Genomic DNA, 26,039 nt, shown 5'->3' with positions numbered 1-26,039 from the left:
TTCCGACCGTGGGCGAGTGAACTGGGGTCTGCACCACAGCTAAGCCAGAGCTTGTATTTCCTGTAGGATGTGAAAGGGAAGGGGGAGAGAGAGAAAGAACCGGAGTCATTGATTCCTCCTCACTCACCTTTGCTACTGTCTTTGGACAATACATGCTCAGCTCTGGATAAAGAAATAGATCCCCAAAGGCAGCAAGCCTGCGCGAGACAGTGACATATTCCGGATGAAAAGCACTTCGAAGTCATGTTTAGATTAGTCACTGGAGTTTATAGTCAGAGTGGGATGAATTAAGGAAACACCAAAGGAAAAGCACAGAGACGCACACGGAGAGACCACGGATGGCTTTTTTTTCTGGCTGGCCATAGTAGTACATCTTTGCCCACTTTGTTTTTGGTGTCTACCATCATCCTCCGGGTCATGAATCTCAGTTATCTTCATTGCTTCTCTCTTTGAAATGTTAGGGGCTTCTGTCAAATTCCAGGCCAAGAAGGCGGGTGTCAGCTGACCCCCCCCAATCATACAAATCAAAGCATCCAGCCTGCTTTCGACATAACACGGCACATTAACAGAATGGCTCATGAAGTGATTCCTGTTCTTTTTTTTTTTTTCCAAGACAGATGATGCTGGAAGTTGCCCTCAAAACATAACCACCCAGAGAACTCAGCCGTGGCATCTGCAATCTTCCACAAACAGACTGTGTGGATAACCCATTTTAGGGGGGGGAATCCTACTCAACAAGGGCTGTGACCTGCTAGAAGTGATTGCTTCTCACATTCTTTCTTTGCTACTCTGGCCCCCTGGTCCAAAGACACTCACAGACATCCTTTCCCTCAGGACATCTTCCCGATGGAGGGGCAGTAGTGTGAACTTCGATGGACCATGCTGGTCACGGTCTTCAGAGTTGCCTGGACCAAAAGGGATCTTTAAGATAGGAAGCAGTCCAGACAAGCACATGACATTTCAACCAGCATCAGGCCCATCCTACAATGGTTTCATAGCATCAGCAATTTCCTTCTTTCTTTTGATATGCGGCATTGCAAATGCACAAAGGATAATTGGAAAATAAGAAGTCAACAAGAAAAAAAAATGCCAGACAGGCTGCGGTCACGTGGTTTTAACTGTACCACAACCGCGAATGATGACGACAACGAAAAAGGCAACTGAAGGCACTGATTGAAAAATCAACTCTATCCTCCTAAAATGTATTGCGGCAGGCAAAGCTCTGGTGAAGCTTGCAGGCGGCAGGACTCTCCTCCTCTCCTGTCAGGTGCTCAGACTGAAAAAAAGTACCTGCTGAGCACCTTTTCCACAAAATGCATGCCCCATTCCTCTACCAGTGGGTCAGGAGCATTTAATGAAGGGCTACATATATCAAAGGATAGGAGTTTCCTTTAAAAAAAAAAAAGGCTTTACGGAAACGGACTAGTTTTGAAGACCTTTCAGGATCTACACCACAGTGCCAGAAAAAACCAGGACTGCAAGCAAGTTCCATGCCTGGGTGAAAAAGGGAATTGGCACACGCACACCTGGCCAGATCAGTTGCTCCTTGGCACTGCCCAGGCTTTGTCATCTGCATAGCCCTTCCTTCCATCATTACCGCCAAGACTGAGGAAGCACCCATCCTGACCAGGACTGCAGCCCGTCCTGCAGTGTGAAAAAGCCAGCAGTCTGCACAATTCTGAACCCATCTCCAGTTGCTGAAGACAAGCCCGAAAGTGCACCACAAGTGCAGTCCCTTGATGTAAACACATGCAGGAGAGACAGGCTTGTCATATACAAACAAGGGTTTGGGGTGTTGTTGTTTTTTTTGCAAAGAGATGCCCATTATTGCCACAAGTGGAGCTGAACTGATGACTGGGGGGAAGGAGGAGGGAGAATACAGAGAAAGACCTTCAGCGAACAGACCAGAGAGCTGCATAAAGAGTCCAAAGAAGAATCACATCCAAGGCTACTTGAGGTACAAGAGCTCGATCCATTGCAATGGATGTGGCTGAACTTAGAATGGCTTGTCTTGAAGCCCCCAAAACCCCACCCCACCCCAAGCTGTCGACTGTACATAAATCGCAATACGGTGCATAATGAAGTGAAACAGTGTCTGTAAGGAGCCCCACGCTCCGCCTCCCAAGAGAGGTGGTTTTTTCATGGTGTAGGTGGGTCTTGGATAACGGAACGGTTGGCTTTACAGTACGAACTCAAGTGGATAACGTTTTGTTATGTTCAAGTGGTGGGTCAGTGTGAGGGACATTGGCCTGATTATCAGGCCGCCCCTTCAGTGCAGGTTCTTCTGAAATGCATGTGACATTTTCACACGCTCTCTCACTCTCTCACACACACACGCATACTTCTCCAAAGAAAATCCTTCTTCTGAGTCAGTTATACTAGTTGTGGTCCGTGAGGAATTCTTCCTCTGCAAGCGCCACTGAAGTGAAATTAGAGTTATGCAAGAAACAGGACAGTCCTGTTGACATGAATAGGAACCGGATACCACCACTTTGAAAGGAAAAGAGCTCAGGAGGGTTTGCGACACACAACCCCCATTCATCGCAGAGGGAGCCCCCCCCCCATTAATTTCAATGGCGCTTTTGTACCAAATTTTCCTTTTTCCCCCTCATCAGACCGCACTCGCTGGCAAAATATGTACATGTGTTTCGAAAAGCACCTCACTTGGCTTTTCGCTCTCTTTCCACAAACCTCATACTTAAATAAAAAAAAGAGTATGAAGAATGGTGCGAGAATACCGGATTTGTCTGAAAATCCAACAAAAAATAAATAAAAAGGTTTTTAAAGAACTGTAAACTACCAGCCCCCCCAAAAAAAGAGTCAAGATTAACTAACGGCAAATGTGCAGTCTTTTGCAGTTCTGTTCCACCCTGTTAAGTTTACATCCTCCTCAAAGTAGGAACTCAGAGCCCTCCGGGGGGGGGGGGGGGAGCAATCAATACCTCAGACTGGCTTCTATCCAATGAGAAAAAGAAAAGTTAAATATTGGAGCCAGAACATTGGTGGATGCCCCCAAACAAGTGCCACCAAAGAGGACTGAGGAATGTCAGAACAGGTGGCACACAAATCAGGTCGACAGGATGAGGGACCACGATGTCAGAGGTCTTGCGATGTTGTCATTGCTCCCCTCCAGCCCTGTTTCTTGTTTTTTTTTTTTTTTAAGGCATCCCTTTCTATAGACACCAGCGAGAGAGGCGTTTGCCTCTGTTAAGTCTTTTAACAGTGCGCTATAGGCTTGGTAAGAAGTTTTGGCTAACTGTGTGACATTCACAGCTTACATTCAGCCGCTGACACAGCCTGCAAGAGTCCTTCTCTCTTGGGTTTGTTTCCTTCCTGCGTCGTCTTAAAGCTCCACTGCACAAGGTGGAGTTAGAGGTCACATCCAGTGGTGGAAACAGGAGACAATAATTGAGACTGGTCTGAGATTACCAGACAAAAATCAGGTGGAGCTATGATGGAGGAGATGGTGAAGACCTAAGCGGCCGAGGTCCTCGTTTGCCGGAGGGGCTCTCGCGTTAAGGAAGTGCAGTCCAGAAATCCCTTCTCGGAGCTGCACCACAATGGCCAGAAACGAACCTCCTGTCGGGACTGATGACTAGAAAGATCTTGAGCACGGCACCCAACGCTCCCCATCCCTTCCTTCACAGGGAGTGGCTGCCACAAGGGTCAGGCCAAGCCGGCTTTGCGCTCCGACAGATGCTGCAGTCCCCTTGTGGTGAGGCGCGAGCGGACTCTTTGTCAAAGACTCGTCGAGGACACCGACAGGGTGGGCGAGGAAGGGGGCGGGAAGTTGAGGAGTTCCAGGACGGCCACGCCCACGCTACTGCGCCGGGTGAACATGCACGATGCGGCCACCCACTTGTTGGTGCGCGGGTTGTATTTCTCAATAGAGTTGAGGCTGGAGCTGCCGTCGTTGCCGCCCACTGCGTACAGCCACCCGTCCATGGCCACCAAGTCATGGGTGCTCCTGAGAAGATGAGAGACAACAAGAACGTCAGAAGAGCCCTGCTGGATCAGAAAAGTGGCCTGTCTAGTCCAGCATCCTGTCTCGCACTGTGGCCAACCAGTTCCTCTGGAGGGCCAACAGCATGGCACAGAGGCCGAGGCCTTCCCCTGATAACAACGTAAGAAGAGCCCTGCTGGAGCAGATCAATGTTCCATCTTGTCCAGCATCCTGTCTCACACACTGGCCAGCCAGTTCCTCTGGACAGCCAACAGGGCACAGAGGCCGAGTCCTTCCCCTGAGAAGAACTTGAAAAAAGCCCTGCTGGATCAGGCCAGTGGTCCATCTAGTCCAGTATCCTGTCTTGCACAGTGGCCGGCCAGTTCCTCTGGACAGCCAACAATGAGGTGTAGAGGCCAAGGCTTTCATAAGAACATCAGAAGAGCCCTGCTGGATCAAACCAATAGCCCCTCTAGCCTAGCATCCTGTCTCACACAGTGGCCAACCAGTTCTTCTCGATGGCCATTAACAGGGCATAGAGGCCAAGACCTTCCCCTGCTGTTACCTCCTGGCTCTGGGATTCACAGGCTTAGTGCCTCTGAATGTGGAGGTTCCCCTCTGTCACCATGGCTAGTTGCCATTGATTTATCCTCCTCTTAAAGCTGTTCATAAAGGGTTTTACCCTCAAAGCAAGGTGCTGGAAAATCAAGGGAGGCAACTTATTGTCCTCTCAATTTAGGACGGTATCTAGGTTTCCCTTGCTTGAAAGCTAGTTGAATCAACTCTAGGGTTGCGGTGCTCATCTCCGTTTCTAAGCTGAAGAGCCAGCGCTGTCCGAAGATGTTCCCGTGGTCATGTCGGGTCTCGAACTGCTGAACTACCGGCCTTCCAGCCTGCAGTTCAGCATCTTAACCACTGAGCCACTGCAGCTCCTTAGGATGGTCTCTACTCTGTTTCAAAGATTCGGTGACCGTAGCACAGTGGGCGAGGCGCACGCTTTGCATGCACAAGGGTCAGGAAGCACTGGGATACTGCTGACAGTCGGAGTAGACCGGGGTGCCCAACACTGTGCCACTGGGCACCATGGTATCTGTCAACACTTTTCCTGGTGCCCGCCAAGTGTTTTTAGAAAGCAGGCAGGGCCAGGAGGGGCTTCTTCACCCAAAGAGTGATTAGCACCTGGAACTCACTGCCACAGGAGGTGGCGGCGGCTACAAGCATGGATGGCTTCAAGAGGAAACAGGATAAACATATGGAGCAGAGGTCTATCAGTGACTATTAGCCACAAGGTATAGACAGGAACTCTCAGTCTGGGACAAGTGACGCTCTGCATTCTCAGTGCTGATCCAACACTGGCTTCTCTGATGTTCTTATTGGAGATTTGATTACCATACAGATTTGTTTAAATACTGCTTTGGCAGCAACTGCCCCCACAGCAGAAGGATTTTCATGGTGTGACTGCAGGTAAGCTGCAGCAGCTGTTTTGGGGCTGCCTCCGCCTCCTACGGCAGCCGTTTTGTGGCCATGCCCACCGTACTGTGCCAGAATTCCAAAGGCGCCTACAGGCTCAAAAAGTTCGGGAACCCTGATTGATAGTAGCTTCAGTGTGAGAGCGTGGTCAGATTGTCAGGGAAGCAAAACCCAAAGTCTCTTTGGGACACCTTTCTGCTTTCCTACCTCCGGATATTCATAGACGCCACGCTTTCCCAAGTGTTGGTTTTAGGATTGTAGCGCTCCACCGAGTTAAGGCAGCTGGTCCCGTCGTTGCCACCTGCCACGTACAGCATCCCTTCCAGCACAGCCACGCCAGCACTGCTGCGACGACTCAGCATGTTAGCGATCGGAGTCCACGTGTTTATCTAGTGGCAGGAGTTGGCAAAGGAAGGGGGGGGGAGGAAATGAGACAGAGAGCAAAGGGATTGTTTCTCCATCAGCACCCGTTTTCTTGCACACGTAGGTCAAATCAGATATCACTTCGAATCATCACCAGGGAAGCTTAACTAAGGTTTGGCGTGATGGTTGAACTGAAGAACCATAGTTTGCCAATCAGACAGCAAATGAGAAACAGAAGCCACGGTTTGAATTGGGTTTGCAAACCGGGGCTTGTGCCATTTTCGTGCCTGTCATTGACACCCACTAGCACTTGCACCATTCTGCTCCCCAGCACATTTCAGCCTTCACCTTCAGTGGCACCCCCTACATCGCCCTGGGGAATGCCTGTAGCATAATTCCACCCTCCCACCCTAACCCTTACCCTGTTCTCCTAAAACGTTCCATGCTTTGCCTCTTCAAATTCACGTTTACCTGTGGCTCGTATTTCTCCACAGTAGCCAAATGAGATGAACTGTCGTAGCCCCCAACAGCATATAGGTTGCCATCTGTAAAGAAACCCCACAATCCATTAACCACCGTAACAAAAAAAGCCACACTGGAGACCATAATTTGGTTACATTCTGCTCAATGAGACAGGCAACGGTGTTGTTCATGGTTTATTATATAAGATAGGATAGAAATGTTAATATATTATGTGAAAATGGTAGAATGTGAAGTAGGTTGTTACAGTGGTTTTTAAACTTATAATGTTATATAATTTTCCTAAATACTCAAGTATTTGCATCAAGGATTGTCCTTTATATTTGGGGGAAAATGCCCTTTATACTATGTTTTGGTAATTTTACAGGGGTGGAAACTAGTCAGAGGGTCAAAAATACTGATTTTACTGACCAAAATTCCAAAAAAACTGACCAAATACTGACAAAAAACTGACAAATTACTGAACAATTTAATGTCAGCCTACTGATAAGCTAGTGTTTTAAATGTATAACTAGGACTTCATTAAAAATGATTATTATCTGGCCTCCACCATCCCCATAGTTAGATATGGCCCAGATAAAAGGATTGCACACCTTTTTATTGAATTTTTTTAATGAATGGAGGACAGTGTTTTCATTATTGTACAAAATTTAAGGCAAAAAAAGATTCCCTTTTAAAAACAATCACATACTGCAGATAATAAAACAGCAAAACAGCAAAAACATTTAAAAAACCAAACATAAAGTAATAATTATGACAACAAAACATAATTACTGTAAGGTAAGACTTGTCTTTGCTTTTACTTTATCTTTTTTTTTTTAATGAAAAAAGAACTGGACAGCAGCCTGCCATCCCTGGTGGAGGCCATGTTGGGCTGGGCATTGGAACACCCTAGATTGATTGGTCCTGTATGATTTGAATGTCCATGCGGATGATGTGGCCCCCACTCAGGCGATGGACCTAGTGTCATCCGTGGTGGCGCTGGGACTCTCCCAATATGTAACAACCCCCACTCATTGGGCTGGACACACGCTCCATCTGATCTTCACAGCAGGGGTCACAGTGGACCGGGTCACTGCTTCAGCAGTGCCATGGTCGGACGATCATGTCCTGAAGGCCTATCTGAATGTTTCACCCCGACCCTGTTTGGGTGGTGAGCAGATTTCAGCTCGCCCGTGGAGCCAAATAAACCCTATGTGGCTTCAAATGGCCCTGCAGGATCTGATGCCCCCTGGCGGCTCATTAGATGAGTTTGTGGAAGATTGGCACAGTTGACGACTCTCAGCAGTCATCGATGAGATCGCTTCCCGACGCCCTCTGTGCCCTCACTCTAGGCTGGCTCCTTGGTTTACCCAGGAGTTGCGGCTGATGAAGCGAAGGCTAAGATGGCTAGAGACACAGTAGCGGTACTCCTGCGATGAAGCCACAAGAACATCTTATAGGACGTTTATGAGATCCCATGAGATAGCAGTCAAAGCCACTGAGAGTATTATGCAGCCACGGTTGTGTCTGCGAGCTGATGCCCAGCCCAATTATTTAGAATAATTCAGTCTATGACTGTTCTGCCACAAGGCAGATCAAATGTTAGGGAATTGGACACTGGCTCTGAGGCCTTTGTGAGCTACTTTGCAGATAAAGTCCTGTCGCTCTGCCATGACCTCCCCACCACAGTTGCGACAGTAAGTAAACTCGAGGCTCCATGCACGTCTTCTAGTCAGGTTATGGATTATTTCAGTCCGCTCAGCCTGGAGGAAGTTGAAAAACTGCTCTTAACTGTACGCCCTACCATGTGCTGCCTTGACCCGTGCCCATCATGGCTAATTAAAGCTGGCCATGATGGGTTTCGAGATGCCCTAAGGGAGATTATCAACAAGTCCCTATCGGAGGGACAGTTCCCTAGGGCACTCTGTTGGAAATATGTGTGTTGCAAGGTCTCACTAACAGTGGAGTCCCAGGTAGCAGCCACTGCCATATCAGCCTTTTACCACCTCTGGCTGATTAGGTAGTTGGTTCCCTTCCTCGAATGCAGTGACTTGGCAACAGTGATCCATGCGGTGGTCACCTTGAGACTGGACTACTGTGATGCTCTCTACATGGGGCTGCCCTTGACCCAAATCCAGAAGCTACAGCTAGTGCAAAATGCTGCAGCCAGGCTTCTGATGGGCCTCCCTATGTGGGAGCAGATCCAGCCTGTGCTGAAAGCACTGCACTGGCTGCCAATAGCATACCGAATTCGCTTCAGGGTGCTGGTACTTACCTTTAAAGCTCTTTATGGTCAGGGACCCACATACCGGAGGGAACGCCTTTCCCCACATGTTCCCCAGAGACCACTGTGCCCAGGGTCACAAAACTGACTGGCTTCCCAGGTCCTAAAGATGCCAGGCTGGCCACAACCAGGGCCAGGGCCTTCTCAGTGGTGGCTCCGTACTGGTGGAATGAGCTCCCACAGAAGAGATCAGGGCCCTCGGGACCTTTTACAGTTCCACAGGGCCTGCAAGATGGAGCACTTCCACCAGGCCTCCGACTAAGGAGCCACACCAGATAACATCAAGTAACTGAGAAGTGACAGTGCCCTGGTCCTTGGCTTACCACCAACAGCCTGTGCTGTTGCCAAAATATAGAGACCAATATAGATCATCTGATTACAACACTAGTATTGGTTCTGCCTTCTGTAAGCATTGTTATAAGTACTTGATCACTTACTAGCACTTTATGATAATGTAGAGTTTTATTATATAAGATCGTATATAATTTGTTACCTATATGTTTAATCTCTTTGTAAGCCACCCTGAGCCCGCTCCAGCAGGGAGGACGGGGTATAAATTGAATAAATAAAGTTATTCACAAACTCTTTCATTTCTCAACAGTTTTCTGCACTGCACCCACAAGCATTTTTTCCCTTGTCCTCTTCTTCCATTGCTTTCTCAACTCCTTCTAGCATGAACTGTGCCATGTTGAATCCCAGAATATCCATCACCTCTACTTTCATTGTCTCTTGTTTTAAGAGGTTAATTATGTTGCAATACTTTGTGGAAGATTTCACCAAATCACTTTTACTCTTAGGAACAAAGTCCTTAAAGTACTTGAAAACAATCTGTCTTCTCACTGGGGAGTCATCATGTTTCCCCAAAAATGCAGCAATGAAAACGGAAAAACACAAACTGCGTTCACAAAAATCAAAGAAATACTGACTTTACTGACCAATTTTTTAAAAAACTGACAAATTACTGACCAAGATGAAAAAGCTGACTTTTACTGATTTTACTGATCATTTCCCACCCCTGATTTTACCTTTTATTCTTTCCCCTTACCCCCTTTTTTTTACTTTGTATTCCCTTAAAAAGTTCAAAATAAAAATTATATTTAAAAAAAGAGATAGGCAACGCCCTCTCCCACGGCAGCCTCCAGGTTGAGGCTCCTGTAACTTTAACGCCCCTCCTTAAAAAGCAATTCCCTGCACACAGAAAACTAGCACGTCAGGAAGCAGCAGAGGCTAAAACCCTCTTCTGTGCCATCTAATTTTCAAGGCAAAGAGAGAATTCTTTTTGTCACAGGAGCCCCCCTCCTGTAGTATGGTACAGCTTGAGGGCAAACCGGCCCCCACAGTGCGAATTAAGCCCGACAGAGGCAGCGTTTTGAGACGTACAGAAACACGAGACCAAAAGCAATTAACAGCCGTAGCTCAGGCCCCAGTTCTGAGACAGGCCCCTCTGGGAAGATTATCTCATAGTGCACGGACACGGAGTTCCTTCCTGCCACTTGGTGGCGGACTCCTCTGGTGCAGGGCCTCATTAAACATTCATGAGGCAGTTTCTGAGCTGTTCTGTGCGTGACAGACGGCAGCCCGACAAGACCGCCGGCAGGCTCGCCTCCCCGACCTCGGCTTTATGGCGCAGCCGGTCCTCCCTGCTGTCATGATGAAATTTTTCGACAGGTGAGGCACGGGCGGCTCTTCGGCCACCACAGGAGCGCACAGCGCATGCGGTGTCCTGACGACGGTGCGCTTGCATTCATGAGCTGAGCGGGAATAACTAAGTAGTCCAGGGAGGGGGATGGAACGCAGTTAATCGGAGCAGAAGGAACATAATGCTCCTGCACGCAAACTCTAAAGGAAGCAGTTCTGCAGCATCATGAAACAAGTCATTCTGCAAACATCTCAGGCACAGCTTTGCCGTTTGCGCCAGCATCCCAGATTTGTGAGAGAACGGCTGCAGTTGGTGGACTGCCGCTCCTCAGTGTGGAAGAATGCTCCAGGGATGCATGCGGAAATTATGAACCCAAATGTGGGTTTTACCGTATATAGAATCACAGAGTTGGAAGGGACCTCCAACTCTGTGATATCAATGAGGGTGTGCTCAGCCTAAAATAGCAGTTTTCTAATTAGATTTCTCCTGAGGTTTTGGCTTCATTATGAAAGAAAGAAGATGCAGAGTTCTGTTAGAAGCAAGGAGCAAAAGTGTTTTGAAGGGATGGGACTGGGTGGGGGAGGGCTGCACGTCACGATGGTATGACTGGTCGGGGGAGGGGGGCTACTACACGCCTCCACACTAGATTAAGTAAGAAAATTGAGTGAGGGGAGGGGTCTGCAGAGGAGACTTGGCAGGAGCTGATAATTCACAGCTGTCCCTTCCTCCCATTGGACTTATTTCCAAGTTGTGGTGGATCTTGGAGAGGGGGAGGATCTAGAATCATAGAGTTGGAAGGGGCCTCCAGGGACATCTAGTCCAACCCCCTACACAATGCAGGAAATGCACAAATACCCCCCCCCCACACACACACACCCAGGCAGTGACCCCTGTTCCACGCCCAGAAGATGACCAAAAAAACCCTCCAGGATCTCCAGCCAAACTGGCCTGGAGAAAAATTGCTTCCTGATCCCGAAGTGGCAATTGGCATTTCCCTGGGTGTGTAAGAAAGGGCCACAAGAACTAAGCACATATATTATATGGCACTCCACCCCCCCCCCCCAGCATTTTTTAGCCTGTGGGCACCTTTTGAATTCTGAGCAAGAGAGGCAAGAGCCTCCCCAAAGTGGCTGCCCCAGGAGGCAGAGCCAAACCCAAAATGGCCACCTCAGGTGATCAAGCCAAATGGAATACGTCCCTCCTCACACAACCTGCGAAGAAGGAAATCCTGAGGGGGGAATGGAACCATACACAGGCTAAGGAAAGCCCAGGTTCCTCTTAGTGCCTCCTGATCTTCCAGTGGAAAACTCTTTCATTGGAAGGAGGGCAACCAATAACAAGCCCTGACTTACAATGGCCCCGCCCAATTTCTGAAAAGCTTGGTGGGTACCAGTGTTCCCTCTAAGCTGAGTTAGTGTGAGCTAGCTCACAGTTTTTGAGCCTTTGGCTCACACATTTTTGTCTTAGCTCAGGAAGGAGGGCTCCAAAGCAAACTGATTTATGCAGTAGTCAGATCGCTCGCTCACAACTTTAATGCCATTAGCTCTCAAAGTAGAAGTTTTGCTCACAAGACTCCACAGCTTGGAGGAAACATTGGAGGGAAGTGCTGGTGGGCACCGTTGAGCTCGCGGGCACCATGCTGGGGAACCCTGTTAAGATGATTTTACTGCATTTTAAAGAACTGAACCATCTGCCTTGAGTTTCAGTGACAAAGGTCTACTCTAAAGGTAGTAGCAGGGGTCATTTCCCGCGGGAGCGCACAGGAGTGGAGCTCCGGCAGTAAGGAGCTCAGGGGGCGTATTCAGGTACAAGCTCTCCCTCCTCTGCGAGGACAGATCTGCACACACACACACACCCCATAGCTAGCAATCCAAAACAGTCCAGTGGCACCTTTAAGACCAAGTTTTATTCAGGTACAAGCTCTCCCTCCTCTGCTAGGGAGACTCCGCCGCCTCCCCCCCCCAATAGCTAGACATCCGAAATAGTCCAGTGAAGCCTGAGCAGTGGGTGTTGCTTTCTGACACACGTCCGGTGATGTCAGGGGGTGTGGCATATGCAAATACGTTATGCAAATACGTTATGCTAATGAGCTCCTGCACCTCTTTTTTTACAAAATGACCCCTGGGTAGTAGTAAATTCACTGCAAATCTCTTGCATATAATTTACTCAGTGTGCTAAGTAAGCTAATCGGTCTGTAATTTGATGGCACATCTTTACTGCCTCTCTTATAAATAGGCAAGATAATCACCACGCCCCAATCCCTTGGAATTCTTCTGGTCTTGTCAGGTGCCGTAAATAAGGATGTTAATATCGGGAGCCACCATTCCGAGTTCTTCTTTATTAATTCAGGAGGGATTAAGTCAATGCCTGGTGCTTTACCAGGCCTCCGTTTATATTACAGTTTATATATAGCGTATATTATTATTATTATTAATTTATACCCCGCCCTATCCCACAAGTGGGCTCAGGGCGGCTTACAGCATAAGATTTATAAAACAATAAAAGCGATAAAGCCAATAAAACAACAGATGGCACAATAAACAATTACAGAAAAGACTCATGTAAACGAAAATGGACCCCATGTAAATGAAAATGGCCCAGCTTAGAGTTTTTAGTTTAGGCTGAAGGTTTCCCAGAGTTCCCAGAGTTTTGCCAGCTGAATAATTAATCATTATAGGTTTTGTAGGATAAATTTTACTAAATAATTTTAACACTTGGTAATTGCCTGTTAAATATTGTCTAGACTCTAGAAGTCACTTGGTTTAACGCCTTTGTATTTTACTGCTGTCACTTGTTGTTTGACATCTCTTCACTCTGGATGTATAGTGAGTCTGCAATGGCCTTTGGCTAATAAATACTGATTGACTGATAGTAGTAAATAAAGGTGGCTTTACCTAGTGTTGCCACCCGGACGTATCTCCTCCTGGTACTCATCGCTGCGATCGAGGTCCAGGTTCCTGTTAGGGGATCATATCTCTCGGCACTGAGGCAGGTCAAGACAGAGAAACAGGCCAAGAATTAACAGATATTCACAGGCAGAGGGGACTGCTGGTTTAAAAAAAGTCACAGAAGTTAATGGTGCTGAACAGGCTATCGTTTTAAAAAAATGTTTCTATCATGTGCTTTCAGTTTATTGACTCCCAGGGTGGTTAACAATTAGCAAGAACTTCCATAAATACAGTAAGGAATGATTTCAAAAGAATAAGGTGTGGACACAGCAGCAGCCGAATAAACCTAATCACAACAAATCCCATAAAACCCAGTTTAGAATCCTGTTGTTAAAATCCAGGAGGAGTGAAGTACCAGCCAACAGTAGAGGGGGGGGGGGGGGGGGGGAGAGAAACCCAGAACAATAGCAGCACAATGAATAAAAGGTCAGCAGTCAATAAACATTGCTAGAAGAGGTCAATCCAGCAGACCAGACCAGAGCACGGAACATAAAACGTCCTGGGTAAAATGATACAGATTTCCTGGTACTTGATACTCATCAGCTTCAATGCCAGATAAACAAGGATGTAGCGGGCATGCCAAAGTCAAGGTGACACAACATAGATAAGATCTTGTCCCTTGAGGCTACGCATCCCCCCCTCCCCCTGCAGAAGGTGAGGGCCCTATGAGTAGAGCCCCAATGAACTGTGGCCAGACTTCACATGGGAGCAGAGAATTCTCAACTACTACATTCCTAAGCTGTGGAGAGCTTTCAAGGTAACAACCAACACTCTTTGAATCAGAAGTGTATCGGCAGCCACAGAAACTTTGATGAGTTGTGACCCTGTAACTTTTGTGTATGTGTGTGTGCCTGGTAGCCGTGGTTGACTTCTGCTGACCCTTAGAGGGGCTAGGACATGTCAGAGAGGTGGCTTGCTACTGCCAGCCTATGCATCTCAGCCCTGGTATTCCTTGGAGGTCTCCCCTCCAAGTACTTGCCAGGGTGATCCTATAACTTAACTCTCTTTCTGGAGCCTCAGAGACATCGAAGAAACCTTTCCAATTAAAGAAAACCTAAAAAGGACGCTGGCCCTTATGACAATGTCCACAGTGACCTCTCGGCAATCCACGGTGGCCTAGTTACCACCACAGAGCAGAAGGGACAGCTGGATTCCAAAGGTATCTTCCCTTACCTGTTGAGACAGGACGCTCCATCATACCCTCCAGCTGCGTAGAGGAGACCGTGTAAGGCCGCCACCCCTAGACAGCTCCGCCTGGTTCCCATGGAAACCTCCGTCTGCCAAGAGTTGGTGACTGGATCGTACGACTCCACCGTAGCCAAGTCAGAGGTTCCATCGTAGCTGCAATGAAAGATTTCTTTTTTTGAAGGTTCCATGAATTGAACTAGGATCAGTTCCGAATCTCATCCACAACACCTGTCCATCAGGTTAATAGCTACTGGGTTTGAGCAGAAGGACGGCCCAGGCAGACATAGTGGCCCATCAAGCACAGCATTTCTGACAGTTACTACAGAGATACTTCTGGAGAAATCCACAAGGGCTGGAACGATGGATGTTGCTTACTTCTGATGTCTACCAGGCTATCAGAAGCATCTGGCCATCAGAAGCATGCTACCTTTCCTGGGAAGGACCCATAGCTTACTAGACGGAACACACACAAACTTGGTACGCAAAAGGTCTCATGCTCAATCACCTCTGTTTACATGGCTCTCAGGTATCAGCGCTGGAAAAGTCCTCTGTTTGAGAATTTGGAGGATCGTTGCCAGCTTATACACTGATCAATCAACCCCAGTGCTATTTGCCCGCATGTAGCTCTCTAGGTTCTCAGGCTAGAGATCTTTCCAAGCCTCTATCAGGGGGTCCTTTTGCTTGATATATACCAAGGACTGAACTGGAACTGCATTTTAAGCAGATGCTACACCTGCAATGGGCTCTGTTTGGGTGACTGGTGCCAGACGCCCAACAATGTCAACTTTGGGCTTTTCATAACACTCTGCTACTTGAGCTCCTTTTTATGTGGAGGCATTGGGAATTGAACCATGGACCTTTTATCTTCAGAGCACAGGCTCAGTTACAATTTCTTCCTGACCAAGCCCCTTTTGCTACCTAAAGGAGGATTTCTACAGCATTCTCTCTCCCTCACCTTTACCGCTTCCTCGAAAAAACATGCTTTGTAAAAAGTTGCCTCTCCTTGGCAGAGAATTCCTTCTTACCCGCCCACGGCATATAGCTTGTTCCCAATGGCAGCGACGCCCACCCTGGCCCGGCGGGTGGACATGGAAGCTACCATATGCCAGCGGTCCGTGCGGGTGTCGTAGGCCTCACAGTCGCCGTGGATTGCAAAGAGGCTGCCTCCGCCTGTCCAGAAACACCAGGGGGGGAAAGTGAAGACCCAGAAGGCAATGCTGGGAAACAGATGTGTCTGTGAGGCAAGGGACCACATGTTCATGCTTGGTTCTGAGAAGATGAAGTTAGCATGCAGGGGTTTGGAGCTTTTTTTTTTGGGGGGGGGGGGGAGGTACCTTGCTACCTTCAAAGCCCTGTGCGGTCTGGGACCAACGTATCTGCAGGACCGTCTCTCTCAATATGTCCCTCAAAGAGCTTTACGCTCTACGGACCATCATCTTCTGGTGATCCCCAGCCTGAAAGACATCTGCCTAGCCTCAACCAGAGTTGAGATCCAGGCCCTGTGGGATTTAATGCCGTTCCGCCGCGCCTGTAAAACGGAGATGCTCCACCAGGCTTGTGGCTGAAGCAACAGAACTCCATCTGTATTGGCCCCCCACCCATCTTATCCTCTTTGGTTTTCCTTGTGCACCCACTTGCTTCGTATTTTTACCATCATGGGTACACAGATGTAGGGCTCTTGGGAGTAGCTGCTACTGTGCTACGGATTGCCATCTAATGGTTTAGGATTACTGATTTTGTAAAACTCTTGATGATTGTATGTATATTTAATTGTGCTTAATCTTGTTGTTTAACCCGCCCTGAGCCTTGCTGTGCAGGGAAGGGAGGGCCAGAAATCAAAATAAATAAATATCGTCTGGAAACTTTACATCAATTTAGAAGAAGAAGAAGAAGAGAAGAAGAAGAGATTGGATTTATACCCCGCCCTTCACTTGGAGTCTCAGAGCGGCTTACAAACTCCTTCCCCTTCCCCTCCCCACAACAGACACCCTGTGAGGTGGGTGGGGCCGAGAGAGCTCTTGACAGAAACTGCTCTTTTTCAAGAACAGCTGTGCCAGAGTTATGGCTTGCCCAAGGTCATCCAGCCAGGTGCAAGTGGAGGAGTGGGGAATCAAACCCGGTTCTCCCAGATTAGAGTCCGCGCACTTAACCACTACACCAAACTGGCTCACAAAGTAGAATTTTTGCTCACAAGACTCCACAGCTGAGAGGGAGTGGGGCGGGGGAGAGACATTATTTTAATTTATTTTATTAGATTTGTATCTCACCCTCCCTGCATAGCAGGCTCAGGGCAAGTTCCATCAAATATCATATTTTGTTGTTCAGTCACACAGTCGAGTCTGACTCTTCGCAACCCCATGGACAAGATCACGCCAGGCCTTCCTGTCTTCCGCCGTCTTCCGAAGCCCGCTAAATTTCATGTTCGTTGCATCCATGACACTGTCCAACCATCTCATCCTTTGCCGTCCCCGTCTTCTTCGACCTTCAGTCTTTCCCAGCATCCTTCCCCTTCCCCTCCCCACAACAGACACCCTGTGAGGTGGGTGGGGCTGAGAGAACTCTGACACAAACTGCTCTTTTTCAAGGACAGCTGTGCCAGATCTTGTGACTGACCCAAGAGAAGAGATTGGATTTATACCCCGGCCCTTCACTACCTGAAGGAGTCTCAGAGCGGTTTAAAACCTCCTTTCCCTTCCCCTCCCCACAACAGACACCCTGTGAGGTAGGTGGGGCTGAGAGAGCTTTGAGAGAACTGCTCTTCTGAGAACAGCTCTGAGAGAACTTGTGACTGACCCAAGATCACACCAGCAACTGCATGTGGAGGATTGGGGAATCAAACCTTGTTCTTCTAGATTAGTCTGCACTCCTAACCACTACACCAAACTGGCTCTACACCAAACCACTACCCCAAAACGGTAGATGGTATATCATACAGTCTTGCCCTATCTACTACAAACTGATAAAGATGATGAGACCAGCAATTAGTGGCTCTGAGGGGAGCACCCCTTCACTGCTCAGCACGAGGCCAAAGACCATGCCATCCGTTACACCTCCTCACCATCCAGCCCACCATCCAAACACCCTTCCCCATGGCTCCTGGACTTGGCCACTGCTCCTTACCCACAGCAAAGAGCACGGTGCTGGCTCCCTCGCAACGCCGGGGTCGTGTCCTGCTGTTACTGAGGACCCCTCTCTGCTCCGGCATGAGGTGATACTTGAGGGCCTCGATCAGAAGGTCCTTGCACTCTGAATGGTGCCTCACAAGCAGTTCCGTGTCGACGTTGCTCATCAAGAAGTCACGGCTCAGAAGGGGCAGCCGGACACACTTCATGAGCTACGAAGAAAGAAGACTCGGTAAGGAACAAGAGTCACATACAGATTGTGTGTGGACAGGCGGGACTGAGAAACGCCTGTCTATAAATCAGGGTGGTGTCCCCTCACTTCTCGTCAAACAACGCCTCTTCTAGACGCTTGCTGGTACGCAGGTGATTAAAAATGTACAACTTGTATGGTGATTTCTTGGCTTCCTCTTCACAAAGCTCAAGGAAAAAGACAACCACCGGAGGCTTCCTGAGGGACTCAGGACCCCAAAGGGGGATGTTCTGAAGTCATGTGATGTAGCTACCATGGTGACACTAAGCAGATCTGGACACGGTCAGTGTCTGGATAGGAAACTATATATGCAAACTGTATATGCTGCCTTGAGTTCCATAATTGAAAAAAAGTCAGGGTATAAACAAATCCACTCTTATAATGGTCTCATCTGTTCCCAATACCACTTTGTCAATCACAGTGTCCGCCATCTTGATTTTTTTTAAGGCACAGCCTATCCACTTCGGTCTTTCTATTTATATTAATTTATTTATTTCATTAGACTTGTATCCTGCCCTCCCCACCATTGTAGGCTCAGGGCGGGTAATGACATATATATAGTTGCAATTAATGCAGATTTACAAATTAAATTAAAATCCATAAAATCATCAGCCTTAATTCACTAAAATCATCAGCATTTAAAAAAACATGAATGTAAAAGAGCTGAATGGTCCTACTTCCACAGTCTGAAACCTTCCCTGGCCTAGTCTTGTGTGGCAGTTTGGAGGTCCAGTAACTCTCACTATGGTACAATTCTGAAGGTTAGGCACCAAGTAGGGAACAAAAGAGATCTGTGAACTTAGGCAGATCATGAGAGGGAGGGCAGGGAAGGTTGCATCAGTGCTTAGTTCTTGTGGCCCTTTCTTACACGCCCAGGGAAATACCGATTGCCACTTTGGGATCAGGAAGCCATTTTTCTCCAGGGCAGTGTGGCCAGGGATCCTGGAGGTTTTTTGTCATCTTCTGGGCATGGAACAGCGGCCACTACGGTATTTGTGGATTTCCTGCATTGGACTAGATGACTCTGGAGGTCCCTTTCCACTCTATGATTCAATGGAAGCAAAGAGAAAGAAACATAGATAGCAGGAGAGGCCGGGCTATGACCAAGGGCCTTGGATTCCTGAAAAGTGCACAGTAGTGCTGAGGGTAGTGGGGTCTAGTATGACCCCCCCCATAAGATTCAGTTAAACTTGGCAAAGCAATCCTATGCAAAGCTGCACCCCTCTAAACACTGGCTTCATTAAACTTAGAAGGGTGAATCAATCAATCAATTTATCTATCTATCTATCTGACACACTACTAATGGGGTAAATTAGGTTTTCTGTCGTATTACTTTCACCCACACAGGGGGCTTATAATACGGCACAATCAGAAAAGAGAAAAATCTCCTTGTGTTTAAGGTAAAATTAGGATCATTTTTGAGGCAGCAGAGGAATTGCTGCGAAGTGACATTTCTCTTGCAACATTCTTCATGGGTAAAGTTTAGCCGCGAAAGTAATTCCATGCGGCAAGACATATGGAATTACTTTGCCCAGCAGTCACCGTGAAAAAATAAATCTTACGGAGCCCCTCCTAATTTCTGCTGTCACTTCCAAGAAATGAAATACGCTGGGTTCTCCCTCAATAACCTCACAACAACAACCCTGAGAACCTAAAATAAGTAAACTGAGGCTATCATATTTTGGTTACACTGTGAGAAGACAAGAGTCACTGGGAAAGTTGAAGGCAGTTGGAAAAGAAAAGGAAAATTTGAAGGCAGCAAGTGAAGAAGAAGACCCAACATGAGATGGATTGATTCAATCAAGGAGGCCACAGCCCTGAGCAAGGTTGTTAACGACAGAACATTTTGGAGGTCATTAATTCATAGGGTCTCCATAAGTCGGAAGCACTTGATGGCACTTAACACACAGAGGCTAGGATAAAAGACAACAACTCCCTAAGAGGTTGGCTCCGATCAGAGACCATGATCTTTCCAGTACCACCCACAAGGAGCTTCATGGCTTAGTGGGCATTTGGTCCCAAGTTTCTCACATCACAACCCAACATTCTGACCACTGCAGACAGGTGTCTTTCCTCCATATTGGCAGGAGCACTCCTGTTCTGAGCTGTGTTAAACACATCCTGAGAAAGAATTCCATCGAAGAATTCAGAGTCTAGTGTCAGTTTACGCTTAAGTACATTTTCACACAGATGCCAAGAACTGGGGTTTGAGGTTTCGGCAAAGAGAGACTGGGTAGCAGGCTGAAACTCCCAATCAGGCCAAAAAGAATAGGATTATATTTTCAGGGAAGAAATAGAAGTCCTGTCCAGTTACACAGGGAATGGGCACTGAGGCAGTCCCTGGCAATGCTCCCTCTAAGCTGTGGAGTCTTGTGAGCAAGAATTCTACTTTGTGGGCTACTGGCATTCAAGTTGTGAGCAAGCAATTTGGCTACTGCATAAATTAGTTTGCTCTGGAGCCATCCTTCCTGAGCAAAGGCAAAAATGTGTGAGCCGGGGCTAAAAAAAAGCTCACAGTAACTCAGCTTAGAGGGAACACTGGTCCCTGATCTGTTGTGAAAGGAAACGGTGATAGACTACTCAAGGGAAAGAAGACACAGTGTGATTTCAGAAAAGGGGAAAGAATCTGATACACTACAAGAGTGGCCCTTCCAGAAAACCTGAACAGTTATTAGGAAAATGCAGAAACATTGTAACTGTAACTTAAGTACTCAGTCAACCATCTCTCACTGATAAGAACCAAGAATTTGTGAAAATAAGCTACTTCAACACCATCTAGTCTAGCAACTGAAAAATATATGGTTTTACCAAAAACGTTTACCTCAGCCTTTCCAATTCCTGACTTCCCCATACCATCCCTGCCTATTAAATAAAATCTGCATTAACTGTTTATGGTAGGGAGAAAAGGCCTGTGTGGCAACCCACCTCAAAAAATGGTTAGGTTATGCGAGTGTCAGCCATTTCAGTCATGAAAGAGTTAACTTGTTCTTTATGCATACTAATGTTAGTTAGATAGCTTATAACCAATTAGATGTTAGGCACTTTTCCCCCAGCCAGTGAAGGGGAGGTGTCATTCCTAATTAAGATGAGCTGGGGAATGTCTATTGGCTAATCAATTTATTGAGGATGCTACATGCAGTCTGGCATGTACACAGGGGGTGGCCCTTCTGGGGGAAACTTTCTCTTCCTCTGTTCTCTCACAGACACCAGTCTGAGCAAACAAACCAGGAAGATGGACACTAGTTAGTTGGGGTATTTGTTATTTTATTCCACGTATCCCTTCCCTTGTTTTCTAGTAAACTTTTATTATAAGCTAATATACACACATGTTTGTGTCCACCTTATTTTTACTACGCAATGTAGCTCTGCTAAAAGAATCCAACAAAAATTTATTTAGAGCATCTATACTCTGCATTATCTTTAAATAAATTCAGAGTGGCGAAGGACGACAATTAGGCCACAGTAAAGTAACATAAATTGGTTGTTCTGTCAGGAAAGGCCTCCATTGGTGAAAAGAAAGGAAGAAGCCCCCATGTGGCTCTTTTTTTAAAAAAATAATTTTTATTTAATGTCTTCTCAAAGCACAATACCACCAATATCAAAAAAGGCCCATAAAAATACATAGTTTGTTGGCGGCATGTGGAGAAACATTTTTTAAAAGGCACTTAAACATATCAGCAAAGGCTCTAGCATTGCAGTTGTCGTAACTATTTAAAATTGCTCTTGATATCCAGGCTAATGAAACAAAAAGACAGCTGGAAGAAAAGACATGACGGAACTTCACAAACACAATGACAACCAAACACAAAGTACTACCTCCAGCCTTTAAAATGCAGCTTCCAAGAAACAACCAAACAAAAATGAACCACCATGGGTTAAGAAGCGTTGACAAGGGGGGCAAGGACAGCTAAAATTCTCAATAAAATATCACAATCCTCTTTCACAGACCACACAGAGAGTCCACATGGCTCGTTCTGTTGGTCACATGAAACAGGTTACAGAGGACAGACAAAGGAATGCTTTGCCCATCCGAACAGAACCAAAACCTGCACCGGACCACGTACCCTGGGAATGTGCTGCCGCCTACTGTCCACATCATGCTTGACCCAGCTCAGGACAGCCCGATAGACTTCTTCTTCAGAGGGCACATTCAGGCTGTCACTGGAGATGAGGTCCAGAACCTGCAGAGAGGGAAATGTGGGTTAGTTCAGAGATCAGAGCGGAAGGGGAAATGGATCTGAACAACGTCTATTTCAGGCATCACCTATCAGTGCTTGTGCAACTCTGTGCTCCAGGGTGCCAGACCAAAACCCGCATATTTTACTTTAAAAATTTCCCTCAAAACACTTGCTTTTTCAAAGAATTTGGAAAGGAGTGGAGGGGGGGGGAATGCAAGGGGGCAGAGCTTAAGACTGGGAGAGCCCGTGGCTCAGTGGGAGAGCAGGTTACAGCCTTGCAGAAGGTCCCAGGTTCAATCCCCGGCATTTCCAGTTTAAAAAAAGGGTCAGGTTGTAGGTGATGTGAAAGACCTCTGGCCTGAGACCCTGGAGAGCTGCCGCCAATCAGAGTAGACAATACTGACCTTGATGAACTGATCTGATGAATGCAACTTCGTGCATTCATGGGCTTCAAAGGGCAAAGCCCTGAGCCTGCTTTGGTGGGAAGGGCGGGGTATAAATGGAAGGAAGGAAGGAAGGAAGGAAGGAAGGAAGGAAGGAAGGAAGGAAGGAACCTATGGGTTTGGGGGAAAGGGGAAAAGGAGTACAAAGTCCTGGATCATCATCTCTTTCCTCTGGCCCCCAAAAATCCTTCTCAGCCCTTTTCTAGGCATTAAGATTTCTGCAGGTGCTAGTTTTTAATTGTTACTCCATACAAGCTAAAACACTTTGATTTTTTAAAAACACACACACACACACACACACACACACACACACACACCCCTTAACTCAATACAAAGAAGGCTGCACTCGATACGAGAGCTCAGATCTCAGAGAAAACGAATCCTCTCAACTGTGTAATGGTGAAACTAGTTATACGAACAGCTGCCTTGTATAAATTAGACCAGTGGCCTGCCTTCCCCAGCTGGCAGTGAGACAGTCCCTCGCACCCGAGACCTTTTGAACTCGATCTTCTCAGCTGCCAAGGACTGAACTCCTGGGCCGTCTGCAGGCAAAGCAGACACTGTACCACAGAGCCAGGCTCATTCCTTTAGCAGCCCTTCTCATATCTCCCCATCTACAGAAGGGCCTGCCGTGCCTTGTCAAGTATGGGAGTGCAGCTCAGGGCAAACTCAGGCCAAACTGGCGTCGCGCCAGAGAAGGCCTCATGGAAACATTGACTGCATTTTAATTAACTGCTGACACCTCATAAGGTCAGCAAGCCCCCCTGTCCCTCAGCTGTACAGCTTTGTCTCTGGGCCTGGAAAGTAAAAAAGATTTGGCTACTAAGCTGCAAAAACTTCCCTAACTTAAACCCCCCCCCCCCACACACACACAAAAACCCTTCTGACACACTAAGAATCTCCCCGACCCTGAAGTTCCTTGATCTTGTAAACATGGGTTGTTATTTCAGGCTAACAACTCCAAGACTGCAACCCTGAGATAACAGCAAATCTTGTTTGGTGTAATGGTTATGAGCTAGTCTGGTGTAGTGGTTAGGAGGGTGGACTCTAATCTGGGAGAACTGGGTTTGATTCCTCCCGCCGCCACATGCAGCTGCTGGTGTCACCATGGGTCGGTCACAAGTTCTTCCAGAGCTGTTCTCTCAAGAACAGTACTTGAAAGACCTCTCTCAGCCCCCACCTACTTCACAGGGTGTCTGTTGTGGGGAGGGGAAGGGATAGGAGATTGTAAGATGCTCTGAGACTCCTTTGGGTAGTGAAGGGTGGGGTATAAATCCAGTCTCTACTTCTCTACTTATTACCTACTTGGTCACCTACGATGAGTAAAATTTTGCTTCCAGACGAGCAAGGAAGGTGCCTTTAAAGAAGTTATGTTGTTTTCCTGCCCCTAAACAACAGCATTAAGTATAAGCCAGTAGGACAGCAATTTTGGCAGACTGATTTGCGCAACCGAGTAATGGCCCCTGAATTGCGGTTAAAGCACACAAACTAAAACTACTTGCAGCATCAAAGAAACCTGAAGCCACTGTCAAGAGCAGCAGTGATGGCTCTACCTGCTTGAGGGGCAGAAGCATGAACTCTTCCGTCTTGGAGACATCCACAAAGTGCTGCAGGACATACTTGTGGGCCGATTTCAACAGATCGCTGCAGGAGTGTGTGTCCGCGAAGCCCCGAATGCCCAGGCAGTTGGATGGATCCAGCTGGCTCAGGAGGAACTTGCAGCAGGCGTCCCGCACCCCGTTCAGCTGCAGGAGGCTGGCCGCGGGAAGCAGCGTCTTGAAGGGCAGAGAAGAGGGGATTTTTATAGCAATGTCTCTGTCCTGTCACTGGGATCAGGAGGGTTACCCCTAATCCTGCCTTTATTCTTTATTACATTACATTTATCAATTGTGGAGCTCTAGGCAATGCACAAATTTTAAAACCATAAAACCATATCCAGCATATTATACAATAATCAAAAGCAAATGGCGAGAAAAATTATTGCGGTTCCCTCCCACACCCGATCCGGGAGCACTTCGTAAGCACAGAGAGGGAGCAGGCCCGTAGCTACAGTGGGGCATTTCAGGGCCCCGCCCCCTTGATGAAAAGCCTCGCCCCACAAATAGCCATGCCATAAATCTTATTTTTGCACATTTCCCAAAGGCTCATCTCCGTTTCCAAGCTGAAGAGCCTGCCCTGTCCAAAGACATTTCCGTGGTCATGTGGCCAGCATGACTAAACGCTGAGGCGCACGGAATGCTGTTACCTTCCCGCCAAAGCGGTACCTATTTATCTACTTGCAATTTCTTGCTTTCGTACAGCTAGGTTGGCAGGAGCTGCGGCACTCGGGTCTCGAACTGCTGAACTACCGACCTTCCAGCCTGCAGTTCAGCGTCTCAACCACTTGAGCCACCGACTGGCTTTCAAGCAAGGGAAACCTTTACCTTTTACAAAGGCTCATGGGAATGCTTTTGAAAGACTCACCATGACCTAGGTGGTATACAGCAGGACTGGTCTAGCAGAAAGGGGGATTGTGGGAGATGTACTGAAGGTACCACTCTTGACTTGAGTGCCCTTCTAAACTTTCTTGCCCTGTGGAAAGGGAACTCAACAGGCATTTAGATACCTTCTGAAGGCAATTAAATGCCCTCTGAGCTGTTTTTTCCTAAGAACCGATGCACCTGCTGCCCTGTGCCTTGAAAGGAAAGGCTTACAGCCCCCACCCCTTTAAAGACAGGGATTCAGATGAATTTAATTAACTGTAAGTTGACTGCCCCCTTTAAAATTTAAGTGCCCCTGAACAAGAGAAATCCTGGCTACGGGCCTGGGAGGGAGTGAACTCCACAAGGAAAAGGGATCCAGGTAGGGTGCCAGCCGTATTGTGAACCATCACTGTCCTTGACCAAACGCCTGGCAGAACAACTTTGCCTTACAGGGCCTTTATGGAATGACCGAAGACCTGATCTCTTCACCCATCTGACATGCACCAAAAGTCAACCCCGAGAACAATTCAATGTCTGGCCCCAATCCATGTTTGGGAAACCCTAAAGCTGAACAGGAGATCCTCCATGAAAAGATCATTAAAGGTTCCGCCGCTCCTGTTACTGGTGGAAATCCCTTTCTAAGCTCAGCTTGGTGCTCAGTAAAATTCTTCCGTGGTTCTCGTACACAGAGGGGAATTAACACAGCCCTGATGGCATCTGTGCTGATATAAATACGACTTATAAATTGAAAGCCCCCCCCCCTTAAATTACCACGATCTCACTCGGTAGCCTTGAAGCATGCCCACCCAGTACAGGCCCACCTTACAAAACTGTTGTTAAGGCCACTGAAATAGTGCGCATGAAGCACTCTGAACACTCCAACAAAATACTATACGCAATGCTAAGTATTACTGCTATTCACTTGGTGTTGCAGAGTAGCCCTTTTCTTAAGATGGAATGAAACGTCCCAAAGCAAGTAAGAGGTTCCCAGCGCCATGTTAGCCTTGGAAAGTGAACTGTTAAATAGGGGAGGGGGATTATTTGGTTTCTTTGATTTCTATCCCACTCCATTTCCTGCACGCGGGACTCAGGGTGGCGTACAACATATAATATACATTAAAAATTATAATAAAACAAGAAAGAAGACCCGCGAAACTTGCGGGGGGGGGGGCGGGGGGGCGCCAAACTCAGCAGCCGGAGGAACCAGCAGGAGCAGGTAAGCTCTCCCCCGCCATCCCGCCGGTTCCTCCGTCTCCTCCACCCCCCCGCCTCCTCCCCCAGCTCGGA

General features: G+C 47.5%; 1 protein-coding gene across 1 annotated transcript in view; it reads right to left on the bottom strand.

The window, feature by feature from the left end:
* Positions 1–3,179: 3,179 nt before the first annotated feature.
* The window catches only part of KLHL17 (kelch like family member 17), a 31,419-nt gene continuing 8,559 nt past the window's right edge, over positions 3,180–26,039 (bottom strand). Inside the window, exons 3-11 of the mRNA XM_015411670.1 lie at positions 23,844–24,065; positions 21,734–21,850; positions 17,418–17,631; positions 15,323–15,467; positions 14,283–14,450; positions 13,056–13,144; positions 6,248–6,321; positions 5,621–5,802; positions 3,180–3,967 (exon numbers count right to left, since the gene is read on the bottom strand). Of these exons, the coding sequence (XP_015267156.1) occupies positions 3,739–3,967; positions 5,621–5,802; positions 6,248–6,321; positions 13,056–13,144; positions 14,283–14,450; positions 15,323–15,467; positions 17,418–17,631; positions 21,734–21,850; positions 23,844–24,065 (1,440 nt within the window). The 3' untranslated portion in view covers positions 3,180–3,738. The remainder of the gene's footprint in view (positions 3,968–5,620; positions 5,803–6,247; positions 6,322–13,055; positions 13,145–14,282; positions 14,451–15,322; positions 15,468–17,417; positions 17,632–21,733; positions 21,851–23,843; positions 24,066–26,039) is intronic.

The sequence above is a fragment of the Gekko japonicus genome, unplaced genomic scaffold (assembly GCF_001447785.1).
Source record: "Gekko japonicus isolate JY-2015 unplaced genomic scaffold, Gekko_japonicus_V1.1 scaffold76, whole genome shotgun sequence".
Lineage (NCBI taxonomy): Eukaryota > Metazoa > Chordata > Lepidosauria > Squamata > Gekkonidae > Gekko > Gekko japonicus.
The sequence above is the reverse complement of the archived record's forward strand: the minus strand, read 5'-3'. Positions and strand labels throughout refer to the sequence as shown.